Below are 20,019 nucleotides of genomic sequence, written 5' to 3'. Positions count from 1 at the left end.
TCTGCCCCCCCTTCCCCCGCGTCCCCTCTCGTTCTAAAGGGAACATCCCGAAGGCGGGGGAGTTCATGGGGTCTGCGATTAGACACCGTAGCACCTCTTAGAACCTTAAATAGTTTTAGTCATATATAAAATAACACACTTCTGTTTAAAAAATAAAAGAGCACCAGGTATTTCACAGTGAGAGGTAGAATCAAATTTAAAAAGCCCTTCTCCTTTCTCTCTCTCTCTCTCTCTCTCTCTCTCTCTCTGGCCCAATCTACACCAAGCAGGATATAACACTTTAAAAACGTTATGAAAACGGTATACGTAATGTGTCCTGGGCCTGAACAGTTGTAATAACCAAACCGTTATAAGCAGTAGTCTAGATCCTGCCTCTCTCTCTCTCTTTCCTCTTTAGCACCAAATCCCTTCTCACCGCTTTCCTGTTTGGGGCGTTCCCTCCTCATCCACACATGAAAAGGGATTGTTCCCTCCGAAGGGAAGAAGGGTCTGACTTGGTTTTTATTTTTGCCTTAAATAAAATATATATATCTATATTCTCTCTCTCTCTCTCTCTCTCTCTCCCTCTCTCTCTAATATTGCACATCAAAATGCTTCCTGTTCCAGAACAAGCAAATGAAAACAGTTTGCAAATCTTTCTTTCCAAGTCTTCTTTCCTATTTTGTCCCGCCAAAAAAAAAAAAAAAAGCCCTGTCCGTTACATCCGGTAACTTGGAGACGGGCCGGGCTGGTCCAGGTTTATCCGTGTGACGTTTTCTTTGGCTGAAGGAAGAAAACAAATAAGAAGATCTTTGGGTGCGGAACTATTGGTTTCAACTGGCCTCCCCTTCAGCTCGCGAAACGTCAGCGGTTCAGTCGTGTCTCTCCCGAAGCCCACGGGTCTCCACCCCTTCCCTGTCCGGGTGATGAAAGTCCGAGAGAACCAGCACCCCTTGTGAGTTTGCATGTAGCCAAATGCTACAGAGCGCCAACCCCTCTAGGCTTGTGGAGGTATGGGTGGCAGCTGAGTCCTGCTCAAAGATGCAGCATCTCCGAAATAAAATTAAAAATAAAAAAAGAAGATAAAAAGCCAAAGCTCGAAGCACTACGGAGGCCACCGTTTAGAGAAAACACACGGGTCCGACCTCGAGGAGATTTTGCTTCCCTGGCTCGGATGGAGGAAGGTTATAAACGTCGACAATCGGCAGCTGGTGAAGGTCCTGGGTCCGGAACGTAAAGACAGTCCGGTGCCACTGTCCATCTTGAATCTGAAGGTAAAGATAGGGAGAGGAGAGGATCATAGAATCATAGAATTGCAGAGTTGGAAGGGGCCTACAAGGCCATCGAGTCCAACCCCCTGCTCAATGCAAGAATCCACCCTAAAGCATCCCTGACAGATGGTTGCCCAGCTGCCTCTTGAAGGCCTCTAGGGTGGGAGAGCCCACCACCTCCCTAGGTCACTGATTCCATTGTCGCACTGCTCTAACAGTCAGGAAGTTTTTCCTGATGTCCAGCTGGAATCTGGCTTCCTTTAACTTGAGCCCGTTATTCCGTGTCCTGCACTCTGGGAGGATCGAGAAGAGAGGAGAGAGAGACAAAGATATCTGGCTACCTATTCCTCCTATCTGGCTACCTATTCAGTGGTTTGGTACTAGGGTACAAAGCCCTAAACCACTTGGGACCAGGATACCTGAGAGAGCCTTCTCCTCTATCAACCTGCCCCATCACTAAGGTCATCCGAGGGCATTGCTTCTGGAGGACCTGCATGGACCTATTTTACATGTGTATATAGAAAAGCTTCACCTAGGAATTATTTCAGCAGAAATGTATTGTAAAAATACATTTACAATGTGTTTGGCCCAATGGCCCAATTGGAGTCCAGGTACTGCAAAAAGAGAGTAAAACTCTGGCGTTTGATGAAGTAAATAAAAGGTTGTAATAATTTCTTTTCAAAAATAATCCAACGATTAAAACAACAGTAAAAATCGTGTATTGGGAGCGCAACGTTTCGGACCCAAAGTGGTCCTTCCTCAGGAGCTGTGCGTGGAGATTACTTCTATCTATTTACAAGTGAACGGCAAGATAAAAGCTCTTAATGTCTCCTCATGTATGACTTGAGGGGAGACATGAGAGCACTCTTCAAAGACTTAAAAGGTTGTCACACAGAGGAGGGCCAGGATCAATTCTCAATCCTCCCAGAGTGCAGGACACGGAATAACGGGCTCAAGTTACAGGAAGCCAGATTCCGGCTGGACATCAGGAAAAACTTCCTGACTGTTAGAGCAGTACGACAATGGAACCAGTGACCTAGGGAGGTTGTGAGCTCTCCCACACTAGAGGCCTTCAAGAGGCAGCTGGACAACCCTCTGTCAGGGATGCTTTAGGGTGGATTCCTGCCTTGAGCAGGGGGTTGGACTTGATGGCCTTATAGGCCCCTTCCAACTCTGTTATTCTATGATTCTATGATTCTACGGATAGCGAAGGCGTTGACACTACGGCGCAACAGAGAAGACTTTAAGAGCTTTTACCTTGCCGTTCCCTTGTAAAACGATGGAAACATTGAGCTCCCAATACACAGTTTTTACTATTGTTTTAATCGTTGGATTAATTTTGAAAGGAAATTATTAAAACCTTTTATTTACTCCATTGAACGCCAGAGTTCTACTTTCTTTGCGGTACCAGTGTTTTGGCGTGTTTTCCCCTCTTTCTACTCCTGATTTTGAGTCCACCCGGAGAAGAGCCTTCAATGTGGTGGCCCCCTTTCGGTGGAAGTTCCTGCTCCTGGAGATTAGGCAGGCAACAGCACTGTTGTCGTAATTTCAACCCCCCCCCCTCCAAAATGTCAGGCAAAAAAGATCTTCACTGCACAATCCACGCAGTAAAAGACACCTCTTCATCCCTGAAGGGACTGCAACAGCTAGGAGCTATCCTCTAAACTTAATTAGCCAAACAAAGCAAGGGAGATTTTGGCTAAACGATGGAATAAAAAAAAAATGCTACAAATAAATAAACAGAAATAATAATAATAAAAAATCTTACTCCTATCTTGAAAGCTTTACATGGGCTGCCAGTGAACTATTGAGAAGATCCTGCTATTAGCATATAAAGCCCTTAACAGTTTGGGACTGCTATGTTGGGATGCATTTATAGAAGTATAGCTTCCAAATCGCGCGAGGTACTGGTTCCCCTCTGTTCAGCACTTGGTTAGGCCTCATCTTGAGTACTGCGTTCAGTTTGGGGTGCCACACTTCAAGAAGGATGCAGACAAGCTGGAGGGGGTTCAGAGGGTGATCAGGAGACTGGAAACAAAGCCCTGAGACTGAAAGAACTGGGCCTGTTTAGCCTGGAGAAGAGAAGGCTGAGGGGAGACAGGATAGCACTCTTCAAATACTTGAAAGGTTGTCACACAGAGGAGGGCCAGGATCTCTTCTCGATCCTCCCAGAGTGCAGGACACGGAATAAAGGGCTCAAGTTACAGGAAGTCGGATTCCAGCTGGACATCAGGAAAAACTTCCTCTCTGTTAGAGCAGTACAACGATGGAATCAGTTACCTTGGGAGGTTGTGGGCTCTCCCACACTAGAGGCCTTCAAGAGGCAGCTGGACAACCATCTGTCAGGGATGCTTTAGGGTGGATTCCTGCATTGAGCAGGGGGTTGGACTCGATGGCCTTATAGGCCCCTTCCAACTCTGCTATTCTATGATGGGAAAGATTTATTAACCGAAACCTCAGAGATAGCTGCTGCCACCTCTCAAAGTAAGCAATACTTCCGAGATTCCTAAGCCCTGCTGGATTGAAGCCTCTCTGTCCTCCGATCTCCATTATTTTTGCTAGACGGGCTTTTCAGCCCATCTAGTGAGAGCGCTTCGGAAGGGGAAGGAAGAAGGCTGGAGGAGGCACAGGATAAATCGCATCCTGGCCTCTCCGGGCTCCTCCCATCTCAATGAAGCGTTCCCCTTTTTTGCTCCTCCGAGTTCCAGCTGGACATCAGGAAAAACTTCCTCACTATTAGAGCAGTACGACAATGGAACCAATGACCTAGGGAGGTTGTGGGCTCTCCCACACTGAAGGCCTTCAAGTGGCAGCTGGACAACCATCTGCCAGGGATGCTTTAATGGGGATTCCTGCATTGAGCAGGGGGTTTATTTATTTATTACATTTCTTTTTTATTACATTTCTATACCGCCCAATAGCCGGAGCTCTCTGGGCGGTTCACAGGGGGTTGGACTCAATGGCCTTAGAGGCCCCTTCCAACTCTACTATTCCATGATTCCATGACCAGGTACTACATTATTGGCCAACTAGGACCCTTCCATCTGCTGGAGACACCCCCTCAATGAAATGAAGAGGGTGGTAATGCAAGAAAGGGGTTTCTCAGTAGCCTCTCCCCCTATGAGTTGACCCCACCTCTTGGAGAAGTGGAAGTAGCCCCCACTGAGAAGGTTTTAAGTTTGGGGACCTTTTTTCTTTACAAAAGCATCAGACTCCTGATTTGTTAGGATATATTATTATTGCCGTGTTTTAAATGTTTTACTGTAACAGCAGGACTTTATTGTTTATTTTATTTATTTATTTATTATTTATTACATTTTTTATACCGCCCAATAGCCGAAGCTCTATTGTTGTATTAGTATGTGGATTATTAGTATTTGCAGCTTGCTCTGTGCTTTTGCTTTGGAGAAACGGTGGGGCATAAGAACAGTGCATAAATAACATAAAATGTAAGTTTAAAATTCCAAGGAAGGGTCTCTTTGCATCACATCTGGTTTAGCCTTCCCGGGATCGGTTTGAGTTGCGTCCCGTTCCTTCAAAGGGGCAGCAGGGGGCACTGTTGTTTTATAGGACATCGCTAATCCCAACCCCGCTTAACAAAGGAGGGAGCAAAAATCAAGCCGTCAAATAGGAAAGGGCCCCAAGAATCAACAGAGCCACCACAAATTCAAAAGATAATTGTGTCCAGACTTTTGCACAGCCCCACGGGTGCTCCTTTCCCTAAGGTGCTTTCCTTGCGGGAGGTTTCCATACCTGACAGTCGTCTTTAATCACGTCGGGGCTGAGCTGCCCTCCCGATTCAAACATCTGTCCGTTCCAGGCCTTGAAACGCACAGCCGCCTCCGACGGTCCTTCCTGCCACACCGGTGTGTCCAAGCAGTGGACGGTGATATTCTGAACGACCTCGGAGCTCAGGAGGTGAAGGAAATTCATCTGCACTCTTCCGACATCGAAGTCCAGCTAGTTAAGGGGAGATCAAAGTTCCCAGTGAAGGATGGAACTGCGCATCCAAAGTCTATCCAAGTAAGACGGATAACGGAGCAGCAGGCAGCCCTCACCTGCACCTCTGGCCTTCATTCGCTATCTATACTACTCAACAGCCAACTTATGACTAGGGGACATAGAATCATAGAATAGTAGAGTTGGAAGGGGCCTATAAGGCCATCAAGTCCAGCCCCCTGCTCAGTGCAGGAATCCACCTCAAACCATCCCTGACAGATGGTTGTCCAGCTGCCTCTTGAAGGCCTCTAGTGTGGGAATGCTCACAAGTTTTGCAAGGAATCATAGAATCATAGCATAGTAGAGTTGGAAGGGGCCTACATGGCCATCGAGTCCAACCCCCTGCTCAATGCAGGAATCCACCCTAAAGCATCCCTGACAGATGGTTGTCCAGCTGCCTCTTGAAGGCCTCTAGTGTGGGAGAGCCCACAACCTCACCAGGCAACTGATTCCATTGTCATACTGCTCTAACAGTCAGGAAGTTTTTCCTGATGTCCAGCTGGAATCTGGCTTCCTGTAACTTGAGCCTGTTGTTCCGTGTCCTGCACTCTGGGAGAATCGAGAAGAGATCCTGGCCCTCCTCTGTGTGACAACCCTTTAAGTCTTTGAAGAGTGCTATCCTGTCTCCCCTCAATCTTCTCTTCTCCAGGCTAAACATGCCCAGTTCTTTCAGTCTCTCTTCATAGGGCTTTGTTTCCAGACCCCTGATCATCCTGGTTGCCCTCCTCTGAACACGCTCCAGCTTGTCGAAGAAATGCATAATGGAACCAAATCAGTTTGGTTTTTGTGAATCCAACTCACAGATTCCACAGCAGAAGGGCTGAGTCCCTGCCAGGTGGAGACCGCGGACTTGCAGACCATTTTCCTAAACTTTGCAAGTTTTGCCCTAGAAAACGTTGCAATTTCCCCCCCCCCAAACAAACATACCTTGGAGGCAGTGATGGGACTGAGGCATGTCTGCCCCCCTTGGGTGAAGTTACAGGTGACTTGGATGCTATCTGAAGAACAGCCAAGATTGGGATCAATCCAGTAGGTGCCTTAAGGAAAGAAAGAACTTTGCATTAGAGAGAAATAGCAACCAAGGGTCACTCCACTCACGATGCGTTTGCACGTCATGGCATTGTCATCGAGGGTTTTACGATTTTGGGAAATTGTCCAGAAAATATACGGATGAGAGTGAAATGGGGACTACCCCCTCTCCCCCCCATGTATATTTTAAACTTTGTAAGGCCGCCTTGAGGCCCAGCATTGGGCAAAAGGTAGGATACAAATAAATAATAATATAATAATAATACGTTCACAAGGACTTCAATACAGAATGTGTTAATCTGGGCTCCCCCCCCCCCAGCCACTCCCCCTCGCTCCCAGCTGGGTTTATCTAACCTTCTGCTTATCACAACCATTTCTTAGCTCAGAACCTCCAGGGTGACACACGTTGCTATGTGGCACACATTGCTGTACCATTTTGTATCTAGATAGATAGATAGATATTCCTGGATTGAGGATTGCACATCAATAAACACTATGATTCACTTGAGTAACAGTCTTAAGTGGTGTGGTCCTTCTCTCTGGTTCCTAGAATCATAGAATAGCAGAGTTGGAAGGGGCCTACAAGGCCATCGAGTCCAACCCCCTGCTCAATGCAGGAATCCACCCTAAAGCATCCCCGACCGATGGCTGTCCAGCTGCCTCTTGAAGGCCTCCAGTGTGGGAGAGCCCACAACCTCCCTAGGTCATGGGTTCCATTGTTGTACTGCTCCAACAGTCAGGAAGTTTTTCCTGATGTCCAGCCCGAATCTGGCTTCCTGTAACTTGAGCTCATTATTCCATGTCCTGCCGTCTGGGATGACCGAGAAGAGATCCTGACCCTCCTCTGTGTGGCAACCTTTTAAGTATTTGAAGAGTGCTATCATGTCTCCCCTCAATCTTCTCTTCTCCAGGCTAAACATGCCCAGTTCTTTCAGTCTCTCTTCATAGGGCTTTGTTTCCAGACCCCTGATCATCCTGGTTGCCCTCCTCTGAACACGCTCCACCTTGTCTGCGTCCTTCTTGAATTGTGGAGCCCAGAACTGGACGCAATACTCTAGATGAGGCCTAACCAGGGCCAAATAGAGAGGAGCCAGTACCTCACGTGATTTGGAAGCTATACCTCTATTAATGCAGCCCAAAATAGCATTTGCCTTTCTTGCAGCCACATCGCACTGTTGGCTCATATTCAGCTTGCGATCTACAACAATTCCAAGATCCTTCTCGTTTGTAGTATTGCTGAGCCAAGTATCCCCCATCTTGTAACTGTGCATTTGGTTTCTATTTCCTAAATGTAGAACTTGGCATTTATCCCTATTAAATTTCATCCTGTTGCTTTCAGCCCAGCACTCCAGCCTATCAAGATCACTTTGAAGTTTGTTTCTGTCTTCCAGGGTATTAGCTATCCCACCGAATTTTGTGTCATCTGGAAATTTGATAAGCGTTCCCTGCACCTTCTCATCCAAACCATTAATAAAAATGTTGAAGAGTATTTTTGCACATTCGAACCCAGAATGTCGGTCACCCCTCCGCCCCCCCCCAGTGATAAAACACCTACCGTCCCGCATCTTCTGTTCACAGTCCATGAGGTCTCTACAGATGCGGGCGGGGTTCTCCTTGCTTCCCAGGGGTCTCTTGATGCTCTGGATGAGGGTGCTGAGGTAGTGCAGGGTCTTAAAGATCTCCCCTCCCTGGTCCATCACGGGAAGGTCTGGATGTGGATAGCTCTGTCCGGAAGAAGAAGAAGAAGAAGAAGAAGAAGAAGAAGAAGAAGAAGAAGAAGAAGAAGAAGAAGAAGAAGAAGAGGGCAAGAGAGATCAAGTCAGTCACTGGTGGGCTCTCCTGCAAGTCCAGTTCATTTCACGGGAGGCTACACAGGGGACGCTCAAGCGCGCCTTCCAGAAAGGATTTATGAGCCAGCCACGACATACCTCAGACTTGAACATATCGCTGGTACTCATCGCTGTTTGGAAAGCAGCTCCAAAGCCATCTTGCGGCTGGTTGAAAGGAAACATTACAAACACATTAGAGTTGATGGTGGAGAGTCGTCTCAGAATTACGAGGCCCTTGAATTTTGGGATTATCGTAGAATCATAGAATAGTAGAGTTGGAAGGAGCCTACAAGGCCATCGAGTCCAACCCCCTGCTCAATGCAGGAATCCACCCTAAAGCATCCCTGACAGAGGGTTGTCCAGCTGCCTCTTGAAGGCCTCTAGTGTGGGAGAGCCCACAACCTCCCTAGGTAACTGATTCCATTGTTGTAATGCTCTAACAGTCAGGAAGTTTTTCCTGATGTCCAGCCGGAATCTGGCTCCTTGTAACGTGAGCCCATTATTCCATACCTTTACCCTAAGGTGCTTCATAGAATCATGGGATCATAGTAGAGTTGGAAGGGGCCTTTAAGGAAAGGAGTTAGAAGCAAGGTTGCTGATACCACATCGTTTGTCTGGCACGGGAGGAAAGCTTCAAAGCAAAAGGTCTGAAAACTGAAACTCCCAGAGACTAATTGCTCATAGGAAAGATTGTTTAAAAGTTCTCAGAAGAAAGGAAGAAGAACTATGCAATCTGAATATGCAATGAAATGAATTGTATGTTGTTCTGTTGCCAATGCTGAAAAAGTAAAGCTATACTCCTATAGTGTAAGAACTTATCTTTACAGCAGCATGAGGGAGTAAGCTTGAATCTGCTGACTCCTTCCTCTCGGGTGAGGAAAGAGTATAAACACAACCCAACAAACCGGACCTTTTCTGGGTTTTCTTGTGGCGCAAGGAAGACCCGAAAGGGTGGGAGGAGCATGAGAGACAGACGGTGTCATGGGAGGGACCTGCGAAAAATCCGTGAGTGCCCAGGAATGAGCGTGCAATAAAATGCTGGTGGGATGGATCTCTCATCACAAGATGAGCCGGTGTGTTACCTGCATGGAAGGTTTCTCTTTATAGTTCATAACAGGCTCAAGTTACAGGAAGCCAGATTCCAGCTGGACATCAGGAAAAACTTCCTGACTGTTAGAGCAGTACGACAATGGAACGAGTTACCTAGGGAGGTTGTGGGCTCTCCCACACTAGAGGCCTTCAAGAGGCAGCTGGACAACCCTCTGTCAGGGATGCTTTAGGGTGGATTCCTGCATTGAGCAGGGGGTTGGACTCGATGGCCTTAGAGGCCCCTTCCAACTCTACGATTCTATGATTCTATGGGATCATAACTGAAGCTGACTGCTCCTGGTTAGTGCCTTACGGCACTAACAAATATATCCTGGTACGTGTTTTTGTGGTCGCACTGTCCACTTTTTCTGGTGCATGTGATGAAAATGAGGCCACCTCTGATGAAGTGGACAGTGTGCCCGCAAAAGCTTGCGCCAGGTCAAATGTGATCCCTTTTAAGGTGCCACAAGGCTCTTTTTTGGTTTGGCTGCAACAGACCTAACATGGCGTACCCTCTGGAAGTTATTTGGGTTGTCTAGAGTGACCGTACGAAAAGGAGAACAGGGCTCCTGTATCTTTAACAGTTGTATGGAAAAGGGAATTCAGCAGGTGTCATTTGTAGGCCTGCAGCACACAGTGAAATTCCCTCTTCATCACAACAGTTCAAGCTGCAGGAGCCCTGCCCTCTTTCGTCCCTGATGAAGAGAGAATTTCAACAAGTGCTACAGGCCTACAAATAACGCCTGCTGAAACTCCCTTTTCTCGACCACTGTTAAAGGTACAGGAGCCCTGTCCTCCTTTCCATAGGGCCACCCTAGGGCTGTCAAACTAGAGTTTCAAAGGTGAGGGACATGCAGGGTACATATTCAGGATCTGGTTCACTCAAACAAACAGACAGACAGGAAAATCATAGTATGATGAAGGGATACATTTCTGTTATTTGTCCCTGTTCTCTTATGCTTGTAAATGCACTGCCACATGGTGAAAAGAGATACAACCAGGGTTGCCACGAGCATCCAGCTGGGTCCAGGAGGCCGACGGACCCCCTATGCCTGGTCCCCCTGACCCAATCGCGCATGGACCTGCACCCAAGGGCTCGTGAGGCCTCTGAGAGGGCTTGGCAGCCGCACCCACCCTGGCTGCTGACATTGGGTACCCCGCCCCCGTGTTAACGGTGGCCACCATCAACGCTAGAGGGAGAAGCTCAAGATTTCCAGAGCCTCCAGAAATGGCGCCCTTCCCCTTGTTGATGTGTCAATGGAGACCATCAAGACCCCATGAACTCAAGGAGAAAGCGATTTCACCCACACCCAGCTACAAGTGTGGGGGAAAGCACTGATTTTCCATAGCTGCCTCTCTCTCCTTCCACACATGGAGAAACGTTTATCAGGAAAAGTCAACAAACATGGAAGCCTTCCTGGGAAGATCCCGTTGTGTGGGAAGGTTCCCCTGTAAGTTATAAAGCGAAGGGGAAGAGAAGACCCAATATCAAACACAAACCAAACAAATCAATGGATCCTAGGCGTGGTATGTCACGCAGAGGAGCAAAATTATGCACGCAAAATTGGAAGTCTAAACCTTTTGCTTCAAGCAGTGTAGAGTACGTACATCCCCAAACCCTCACACGCGCACGTCACATGATGGGCACACAACAGTACTTAAAAGGACAGAAAATATAAATACACACCCCTGTGCTTAAACTCATATGTGCAACAATGCCATGGATACACATGGTCTGTATTTAACAATGTCCCAAATGCTTCTGCATCGATATTTGCTGTCCTTTAAGGACTGTCGGACATACGTCATGCTTCTGTGACTTTGGGGGTAAACATACACTACACCAACATTTGAAAGAAAAGGCTTGCGGTTTCGATTCTGCATAGATAATTTTGCTCCTTTTCATAACTTAATACGGTCCGTTGATTTTAATTTTTTAAGGTTTCCCCATAAGACGTCAGCAGCCTTAAGGACTCTGGGTTTTACCATCTGTCAGGGATGCTTTAGGGTGGATTCCTGCATTGAGCAGGGGGTTGGACTCGATGGCCTTGTAGGCCCCTTCCAACTCTGCTATGCTATGATTCTATGATGTTTCTAAGAGGCAGCTGTCGGGTTCTAAAGGATGGCAAAGTCATCCTTTAGAACCCGTGAAAGAAAATAAAAATACGGCAACCTAGTCACATACTATATTCAGGGGTCTGGAAACAAAGCCCTATGAAGAGAGACAGAAAGAACTGGGCATGTTTAGCCTGGAGAAGAGAAGATGGAGGGGAGACATGATAGCACTCTTCAAATACTTAAAAGGTTGTCACACAGAGTTGGGCCAGGATCTCTTCTCCATCCACCCAGAGTGCAGGACACGGAATAACGGGCTCAAGTTAAAGGAAGCCAGATTCCAGCTGGACATCAGGAAAAACTTCCGGACTGTTAGAGCAGTACGACAATGAAATCAGTTACCTAGGGAGGTGGTGGTCTCTGCCACACTAGAGGCCTTCAAGAGGCAGCTGGACAACCACCCGTCAGGGATGTTTTAGGGTGGATTCCTGCATTGAGCAGGGGGTTGGACTCGATGGCCTTGTAGGCCCCTTCCAACTCTGCTATTCTATGATTCTATGATTCTATATGCAGACGCCAACAACCCACACATTTCAGTGGTGCTCCAAACCCATGCAAAATGACAGGCAGAAAGAAATCCCAGGGAACTTACAAATGTAGCCGGGATTCCTGGCGGACCCTGCAAACGCAAGAGACAAGATGTTGAATCCGACGTGCCAACGCTGCCCCTGGAGGCATGACTCCAACCTTTTAATCATTTATTTCACTGCATGAGGACTGAAAGGCTGATTTCTTTCCTCCGCTCTGTATACACTACCCCTCCCGCTCCTCAACACTCCCGAATTCCACAGCGGGAAGTCCCAGCTTCCAAACCCAAACACACTTTGCAAATCTAGGCGTGTGTTTTCCTTTTCATGGTCACGTCCACTCGGCTCGAATTTTGCCGAATTTCGAATGGGTTAAATGTCTGGGGGCAGCGCGAGAACCCCAGGAAGGAGAGGTTAGAAGGAGAAGCGAACAGTCGGCGAATTCTGTACGTCGGTTTTTCAAGTTTCTAGTCCTCTCTGCCTCTGTCTCGCACCGAAGCAGGGGTGTCGAGACGCTTTCTGGGAAGGAACGGATTCTACTTCGGGCACGGTTTCAGGGGCGGCATGCTGGCGGTGGGCGTGGCTAAAGATAGAGGGGTGAGCCCCAAATACCAAAAGCACCAGCCGGTTTTAGCTGAAATTACAGCCAGTAGTTAAGGCCTGGAAGAGGCATTTCAGCCTTTAGAACGGGGGAAATACACAAAAGCCAGGGTGTTCTCAATGAGCGGGGGTCAGGGACAGGGGGTGCAGCCGAGAAAAAAGGGACATGGCCTTTTTGATGATGCCGAAATTGAGATCATCATCTCGAATGCTTCAGGGATGCAGCCCCTGTGATTCGAGGACCGTCCCTCCTCATCCTGTGACCTTCAAGAGTCCCATCAGCACACTTTTCTAGAATGAACCAGGCTTCGCCTTCACCCACCATGCTATCTGTTTCCGTGTCGTCGTCCCCCTTTATTCATTTCTTACAGCCCTGCATTAACCTTTAAGCAACATAAGCACGTGCTTAGGGCCCCAAGTGAAGGGGAGCACCGCAGAGTACTGGTACCATAGCTGTAGCCATCTAATTTTAAGGAATTCCAAATTAAAAACCGTTTTCAATCAATTTTTGCATTTGCATTTCCCCCCTTATTTTATTTATTTATTGCATTTCCATACCGCCCAATAGCCGAAGCTCTCTTATAACAGTTTTATTTTTTAAAAAATGCATAAAACAGTGATGAAAATTTGAATTTTTTTCTTGTTGCCCTAGTTATAAGTAAGTAATTGGCTTATATTGCTTGCTGCTATTTAGTGTTAAATAAATATAATAAAAAAAAGTTTATATTTAATATAGTTGTGTGTTCCAGCATGGGGGATGGCCTTGAAGAAAACGGAGTTTTTAATGTCTTATTTCACCTTTAGATCTTATTGAGTCTTAGGCCTCATCTACATCATGAGGGATATTGCACTATGAAAGTGGTATATAAGATAGGGTGACCATATGAAAAGGAGGACAGGGCTCCTGTGTCTTTAACAGTTGCATAGAAAAGGGAATTTCAGCAGGTGTCATTTGTATATATGGAGAACCTGGTGAAATACCCTCTTCATCACAACAGTTAAAGCTGCAGGAGCTATACTAGAGTGACCAGAATTAAAAGCGGGCAGGGCACCTGCAGCTTTAACTGTTGTGATGAAGAGGGCATTTCACCAGGTTCTCCATATATACAAATGACACCTGCTGAAATTCCCTTTTCTATGCAACTGTTAAAGACACAGGAGCCCGGTCCTCTTTTCCATATGGTCACCCTAATATAAGAGTCAGGAGCCACACCAAGCAGGATATAACAGTATGAAAGTGGTATCTGGTCTGTGTGTCCATGGGCCCCAACAGATGCCAGTGTACTTCAGTCCCACTATAAAGCAGCCGTGTGGCTCCTGCCTTTTATATACTACTTTCATAGTGGAACATCCTGCCTGGTGTAGATGGGCCTTAACGTCTTTCCAGCTAAGCAAAAGGGCACCACTATTGGGCTGTGCTTAGGGCATCCGCTGGCCTTAACCCGGCCCCGATTTCTTGCTCCCAGGGCTTCCCACCACCCCCTTCTCTGTTTCCAACAAATGAGACTCTGAGCTATGTTGTATCTCCTCCACGTTCAGGACACCACTCAGCACCCTGGTGGCAAGGAGCAGCCCTGGTCCTTTCCAAGTAGTGAAGAAGACATGTTTGCCGGGGGTTCAAGGAGCTTGCTTGCTTTGAGGGATGGAATGAAAGCTCAGATTCCCGGGATACTAAATCCCACACAAGACAGGACCGTGGAAGCCAGGGGCAGTAGAGGCTGGTGGTTCCGAGGTCAGTGGGGCAGTGAATCCACTCTGGGTTTCAGTCCAAACCAGTTCGAACTCTAAAAGAGATCTCCAAGGTGTGACCTTCATTTGAATTCATTTGAACTAGCCTCTAGAAAGGTGTCCCCACCCAAATAAGAGCTATTTAGAGTTCTGACTGAGACCCTTTAGAGTTCTGACTGGTTCGGACGGAAACCCGAAGCGGATTTACCGTCCCACTGACATTGCAGCCACCAGCCTCCACTGGTTAGAGTTGTTAAACTCAGGGCCTGCAGGCCAAATCCAGTTCACCTGGCATCCCAGCATGTCCTTCCCATGTTCCAAAATGGCTCCATCCTCTTTCCCCAAATCATTTGGTGGTCTCCTGGTTACTCCGTGTTTTCCCATATTCTAAAAGATTTCAATCCTTCTCAAAGGTGCAATTACTGGTGGTAAGAGCTTGAAGCTACAATATGCTGATGTTTTGGTTTTTTGGCCCTGCCCCCTTTTGCCTTTGGCCACGCCCACCAGTGGAATGCAGCCCACGAGAAATTTTTCCAAAATGGAATTTGGCCCCCTGGCGGATAGATAGAGTGACCGTGTGCCCTGCCCTCTTTTCAATCTGGTCACTCTAGTATAGCTCCTGCAGCTTTAACTGCTGTGATGAAGAGGGAATTTCACAGGTTCTCCATATATACAAATGACACCTGCTGAAATTCTCTTTTCTATGCAACTGTTAAAGACACAGGAGCCCTGTCCTCCTTTTCATGTGGTCACCCTAGGATAGAGGCTCAACGCCCCTGGTGAAAACTATGGAGGGTGTAGAAATGCAGCCCTGCCCTCTTTTAAATCTGGTCACTCTAGTATAGCTCCTGCAGCTTTAACTGTTGTGATGAAGAGGGAATTTCCCCAGGTTCCCCATATATACAAATGACACCTGCTGAAATTCTCTTTTCTATGCAACTGTTAAAGACACAGGAGCCCTGTCCTCCTTTTCATGTGGTCACCCTAGGATAGAGGCTCAACGCCCCTGGTGAAAACTATGGAGGGTGTAGAAATGCAGCCCTGCCCTCTTTTAAATCTGGTCACTCTAGTATAGCTCCTGCAGCTTTCACTGTTGTGATGAAGAGGGAATTTCCCCAGGTTCCCCATATATACAAACGACACCTGCTGAAATTCTCTTTTCTATGCAACTGTGAAAGATACAGGAGCCCTGTCCTCCTTTTCGTGTGGTCACCCTAGGATAGAGGCTCAACGCCCTTGGTGAAAACTATGGAGGGTGTAGAAATGCAGCCCTGCCCTCTTTTAAATCTGGTCACTCTAGTATAGCTCCTGCAGCTTTCACTGTTGTGATGAAGAGGGAATTTCCCCAGGTTCCCCATATATACAAATGACACCTGCTGAAATTCTCTTTTCTATGCAACTGTGAAAGATACAGGAGCCCTGTCCTCCTTTTCGTGTGGTCACCCTAGGATAGAGGCTCAACGCCCTTGGTGAAAACTATGGAGGGTGTAGAAATGCAGCCCTGCCCTCTTTTAAATCTGGTCACTCTAGTATAGCTCCTGCAGCTTTAACTGCTGTGATGAAGAGGGAATTTCACCAGTTTCCCCATATATACAAATGACACCTGCTGAAATTCTCTTTTCTATGCAACTGTTAAAGACACAGGAGCCCTGTCCTCCTTTTCGTGTGGTCACCCTAGGATAGAGGCTCAACGCCCCTGGTGAAAACTATGGAGGGTGTAGAAATGCAGCCCTGCCCTCTTTTAAATCTGGTCACTCTAGTATAGCTCCTGCAGCTTTCACTGTTGTGATGAAGAGGGCATTTCCCCAGGTTCCCCATATATACAAATGACCCCTGCTGAAATTCTCTTTTCTATGCAACTGTGAAAGACACAGGAGCCCTGTCCTCCTTTTCATGTGGTCACTCTAGGATAGAGGCTCAACGCCCCTGGTGAAAACTATGGAGGGTGTAGAAACGCAGCCCCCAGCACACGGCGAGAATGGAAGGCCAGCACCTAGGACAACTACTGCCAGAGAATGACCCTAAGATCCCTTCAAAAACTGGAAAGTTTTTACGCAGGTCGCAATTAATCAACAGAAATTGAGATGACTTGCTATTACAGAATAGTAATCCTTTAATTTTAGTCCCAGACTTCTCTGAATGAGTTATGATTTCTACCGGCTTTTATTATGCTTTTATGTATTTTGTACTTTATTGACATACCTATACCGCTTTTGTGCTGTTTGATTGGTCTATGACCATAATAATAAAATCAATCAATCAACCAAACCTTTGTGGTATTGCCTGCAATTTCCCACCCACACCCACCCCAAAATCATGAGGACCAAGAATAAAGCTGCACTCGTCAGTAAACCAAACTCCTTTCCAGACGCCAGGTTTTGCACTGAAGCAAACTTAACAAGCCCTGCTCACTCCTGAGTGGTGTGCTGAACGTGGAAGAGACACAACATAGCTCAGAGTTCTCATTTGTTGGAAACAGAGAAGGGGGTGGTGGGAAGCCCGGGGAGCAAGAAATCAGGGCCGGATGAAGGCCAGAGGATGCCCTAAGCACAGCCCAATAATGGTGCCCTCTTGGCCCTTCCAAATTGGGGCGGGAGAGAGAGCGAGAGAGAGCAGAGACAAGATTATGAATTCCCACCCGTATGGGTTAGGACCAACGTCCCCAGAAATGTTACTGAACTAATACTCTCTCCTAAGGTATTGGCAATGTCTGATTCCCAGAAGCCTTCTCCCATGGCACAAACGCAAGCCGAATTCGCCCAGAGGTGCTCAAGCTGTATGGAGCAGCTACTGCACTTCAGGCTGGAAAGCGAATCCGCACAAGGAGAACAAAATTCGGCTTTTAAAAACTTTGTTTTCATCCATGAGTGGAAGACAGAACGAAAGGGACCTGACCATGCCCGAAAGGGAGGCGGAACGATTTAACAAAATTTGTACGCCCCTAAATTGACCGCCTGAGGCAGAACTAGGCCTCAGTGACATAAAAAGACTGAATACCTTCTGAGTGAATTTCTGAATACATACCGGGGGTCCAGGGGGCCCGCGAGGCCCTGGGGGACCCTGTGAAGAGAAGGATAAAGGAAGTTAACAAAGAGGGAGCCCTATGGATTTCCCCATTGAGTCTCAACCGCAAGTGGACACCGAGAAGTGTTCTTGGCAGTGGCTGCTGTCCTGGTGCCTCTAGAGGCAGGCAAGGCATGTCTGACTCTCTGGCAGAAATACTGCAAGGCCCTTTTGGTCCAGCCAAGTTCTGGTAGTAGGACGTCAGCAATTGAAATGGGTGGAGGGTTCCCTGTTAGTTTACTAAAACCAATGGAGAGGCAGGGACCCAGAAAGGCAAAATCTCACCCAAGAAGGAATGCAGTGAAATATGTGGCACGAGAATCTACTGGGGTCAGGGAGGGCTGGATAAACTCTGAAATTTTCAATGGGGAGTGGGATATAAATATTGTAAATAAATAAACAAATAAATAAATATGGTAACTGGTTATGGAACCAACATGGTCTGGGCTCAGATTGGCAATGGAAAGCAAGGCTGCAGCCACTCAGTTCAGGAATCACATCCTGCCATGGTTTGCACGAACCAGAATATAAAACCAAAACCATGGCTGTTGAGTGCCAAGCCTCCGGTCTTCTTTGTCATCACCACAATGAATATGATTTCTTAGTCAATAGATTTTATTATGCAAGCCAGGGCCCCATCAGCAGTTACCTATCAACCAAATGGAAGTTTCTCACTGTGCCCAACAGGCTTTTACCAGTCCCCTCCTTCAAGGAGGGTCTTCAAGTTGTAACCTCTGCCAAGTTGCTAGCCTAGCACACCACCTCTCAATTCCACCTGCTTGACCCTGTGGTGGACTCTTGGATCTGTCAATTCTGATGTTTCCTCCCACTCTGACAAAGACTGAGTTCCCAAGGGTGGGGAGGATGATCTCCGAGCCTAGGTCTCCTGTCCGATAAGCTCCTGGGAAGATTCCTCCTTGACTCATGGAGAGTCTTGGAGAATTTCCTCCCCTGCTTCCTGTCTTGGCTGGTTGTCTTCTTCTTCTTCTTCTTCTTCTTCTTCTTCTTCTTCTTCTTCTTCTTCTTCTTCTTCTTCTTCTTCTTCTTCTTCTTCTTCTTCTTCTTCTTCTTCTTCTTCTTCTTCTTCTTCTTCTTCTTCTTCTTCCTCCTCCTCCTCCTCTTCTTCTTCTTCTTCTTCTTCTTCTTCTTCTTCTTCTTCTTCTTCTTCTTCTTCTTCTTCTTCTTCGTCTTCATCTGAGTTTGATTTGGGATACACACCAGGGAGACCAGGCCTGATTCTGACAGATACCACACCAAATTCTAGTTAGGGCAAACCCAAGGCTGGCAAACCCACATCAAACCATGAGAGACTGATTCCTGGTGTGCTGGCTGGTTGCAAACCACGTCTTGTCAATTCAGACATCATACTGAAGCACGCTATCTGTCAAACCTATCTGGAGGGACCCAACTTGGGGAAAGGTATTTCTTCTAGCTCATTCTTATATGATCTTCTTAGCAGTATGTTGTATTTCCTTGCACCATTTTCTTATATTTCACTGCTTTCATTATTATTATTATTATTATTATTATTATTATTATTATTATTATTCTGGGGAGAGCTTTTTCTAGTCTGTTTGGTATTTTAATCCACCTATCTTCTATTAGCTATATATACACACAGCAACCTGGCACCACATCATTGATTTTATACATAGATAAACATCACTTTGTCCTGCTCTGGTTAGCACCGAAGGGTCGGCTTTTGCATCAGAGAGGTTTGGGTGGAAGGAGCAAACATTAGCAATGTTCTGACATACTCACCTTTGGACCTTGCAATCCCTGGAGTATGAGAGAGAGAGAGAGAGAGAGAGAGAGAAGAAAAAGAGGGTGAAAATGGGGCATTGATGGAATGCACTTGCAGGGGTGTGTGTGTGTTTGAGATGTACTGGTGGACGTGAAAAAAAGACTGTTGTCGACATTTGATCATTTACTCATTGAATGTAAAAATGCTATCTGGCCACTAAACCACAAATGTTCATGTAAAGGTAATCTCCATGTAGAAAGACATCTTCCAACCATCGAGAGATTCCTGGCGGCAGCGCTAAAGGTCTCATTTTCATTGGACGAGAGAGCAAGTAGCGGAGACATCAGGCCAAACTACGCATAATAGCCGTGTTCTGACATGATGCTAAACTATGGCTTGTTGTGACGGGGAAAAGTCTGGGCAAAACTGAAGCTCCTGCGGCTGAGAGAAGATGGCTTTAGCATTACGTCCAAAACCTAGAATGGGGTTAATCTTAACCATGGTTTGTTGAAACAAGCCAGCTTCATAAAACGTGGTTTGAAGTTGGCTTGTTCCAAACAAACCGTAGCTAAGATTCACCCCAGTTTGCCAGCTTTGCACGGGACAAGCTGCACTCATTTAAAAACAGAAGCAAAAGCTTCTGAACTCCTGTTCACGCCAGCACCGGAGGAAGTGAGGGGAAGGGGGGTTGTGCAAGCCTGGGAAGAGGCAAAGCTCATTCCTGTAAAGCTAAAGCATGGTTTATTGTGATGTCTGAACCCAGTCCTTCTCATTCCTTTTTGTATCTTCCATCCCCGACCCGTGGGCGTGAAAGCAGATTGAGCGTGGCCACGTCACCAACGCTTGAAATCACCTGGTTCAGAATACAGCCCTGAGAGAACGAAGGAGCTACTCACCGTGTCTCCCCGGCTGCCTTTGTCTCCTTTGGGGCCCTGCGTGAATGGAAGGGAAATGCAGACATGCGCAGGTTATACCCCAATCCCCAAATCGACATGGTCAGAAAAGGATGTGACACCACGTGCGTGAAGCAGCCCCGAGAGAGTGAA

At 46.9% G+C, this 20,019-nt stretch overlaps 1 protein-coding gene across 1 annotated transcript in view; it reads right to left on the bottom strand.

The window, feature by feature from the left end:
- Positions 1-966: 966 nt before the first annotated feature.
- Positions 967-20,019, bottom strand: part of COL27A1 (collagen type XXVII alpha 1 chain) — a 309,507-nt gene continuing 290,454 nt past the window's right edge. The window contains exons 53-61 of the mRNA XM_063144913.1: positions 19,870-19,905; positions 18,991-19,008; positions 17,191-17,226; positions 11,904-11,930; positions 8,207-8,272; positions 7,834-8,002; positions 6,177-6,286; positions 5,004-5,210; positions 967-1,247 (exon numbers count right to left, since the gene is read on the bottom strand). Coding sequence (XP_063000983.1) covers positions 1,101-1,247; positions 5,004-5,210; positions 6,177-6,286; positions 7,834-8,002; positions 8,207-8,272; positions 11,904-11,930; positions 17,191-17,226; positions 18,991-19,008; positions 19,870-19,905 — 816 coding nt within the window. The 3' untranslated portion in view covers positions 967-1,100. The remainder of the gene's footprint in view (positions 1,248-5,003; positions 5,211-6,176; positions 6,287-7,833; positions 8,003-8,206; positions 8,273-11,903; positions 11,931-17,190; positions 17,227-18,990; positions 19,009-19,869; positions 19,906-20,019) is intronic.

This window comes from Elgaria multicarinata, chromosome 19 (assembly GCF_023053635.1).
Source record: "Elgaria multicarinata webbii isolate HBS135686 ecotype San Diego chromosome 19, rElgMul1.1.pri, whole genome shotgun sequence".
Classification (NCBI taxonomy): Eukaryota; Metazoa; Chordata; class Lepidosauria; order Squamata; family Anguidae; genus Elgaria; species Elgaria multicarinata.
The sequence above is the reverse complement of the archived record's forward strand: the minus strand, read 5'-3'. Positions and strand labels throughout refer to the sequence as shown.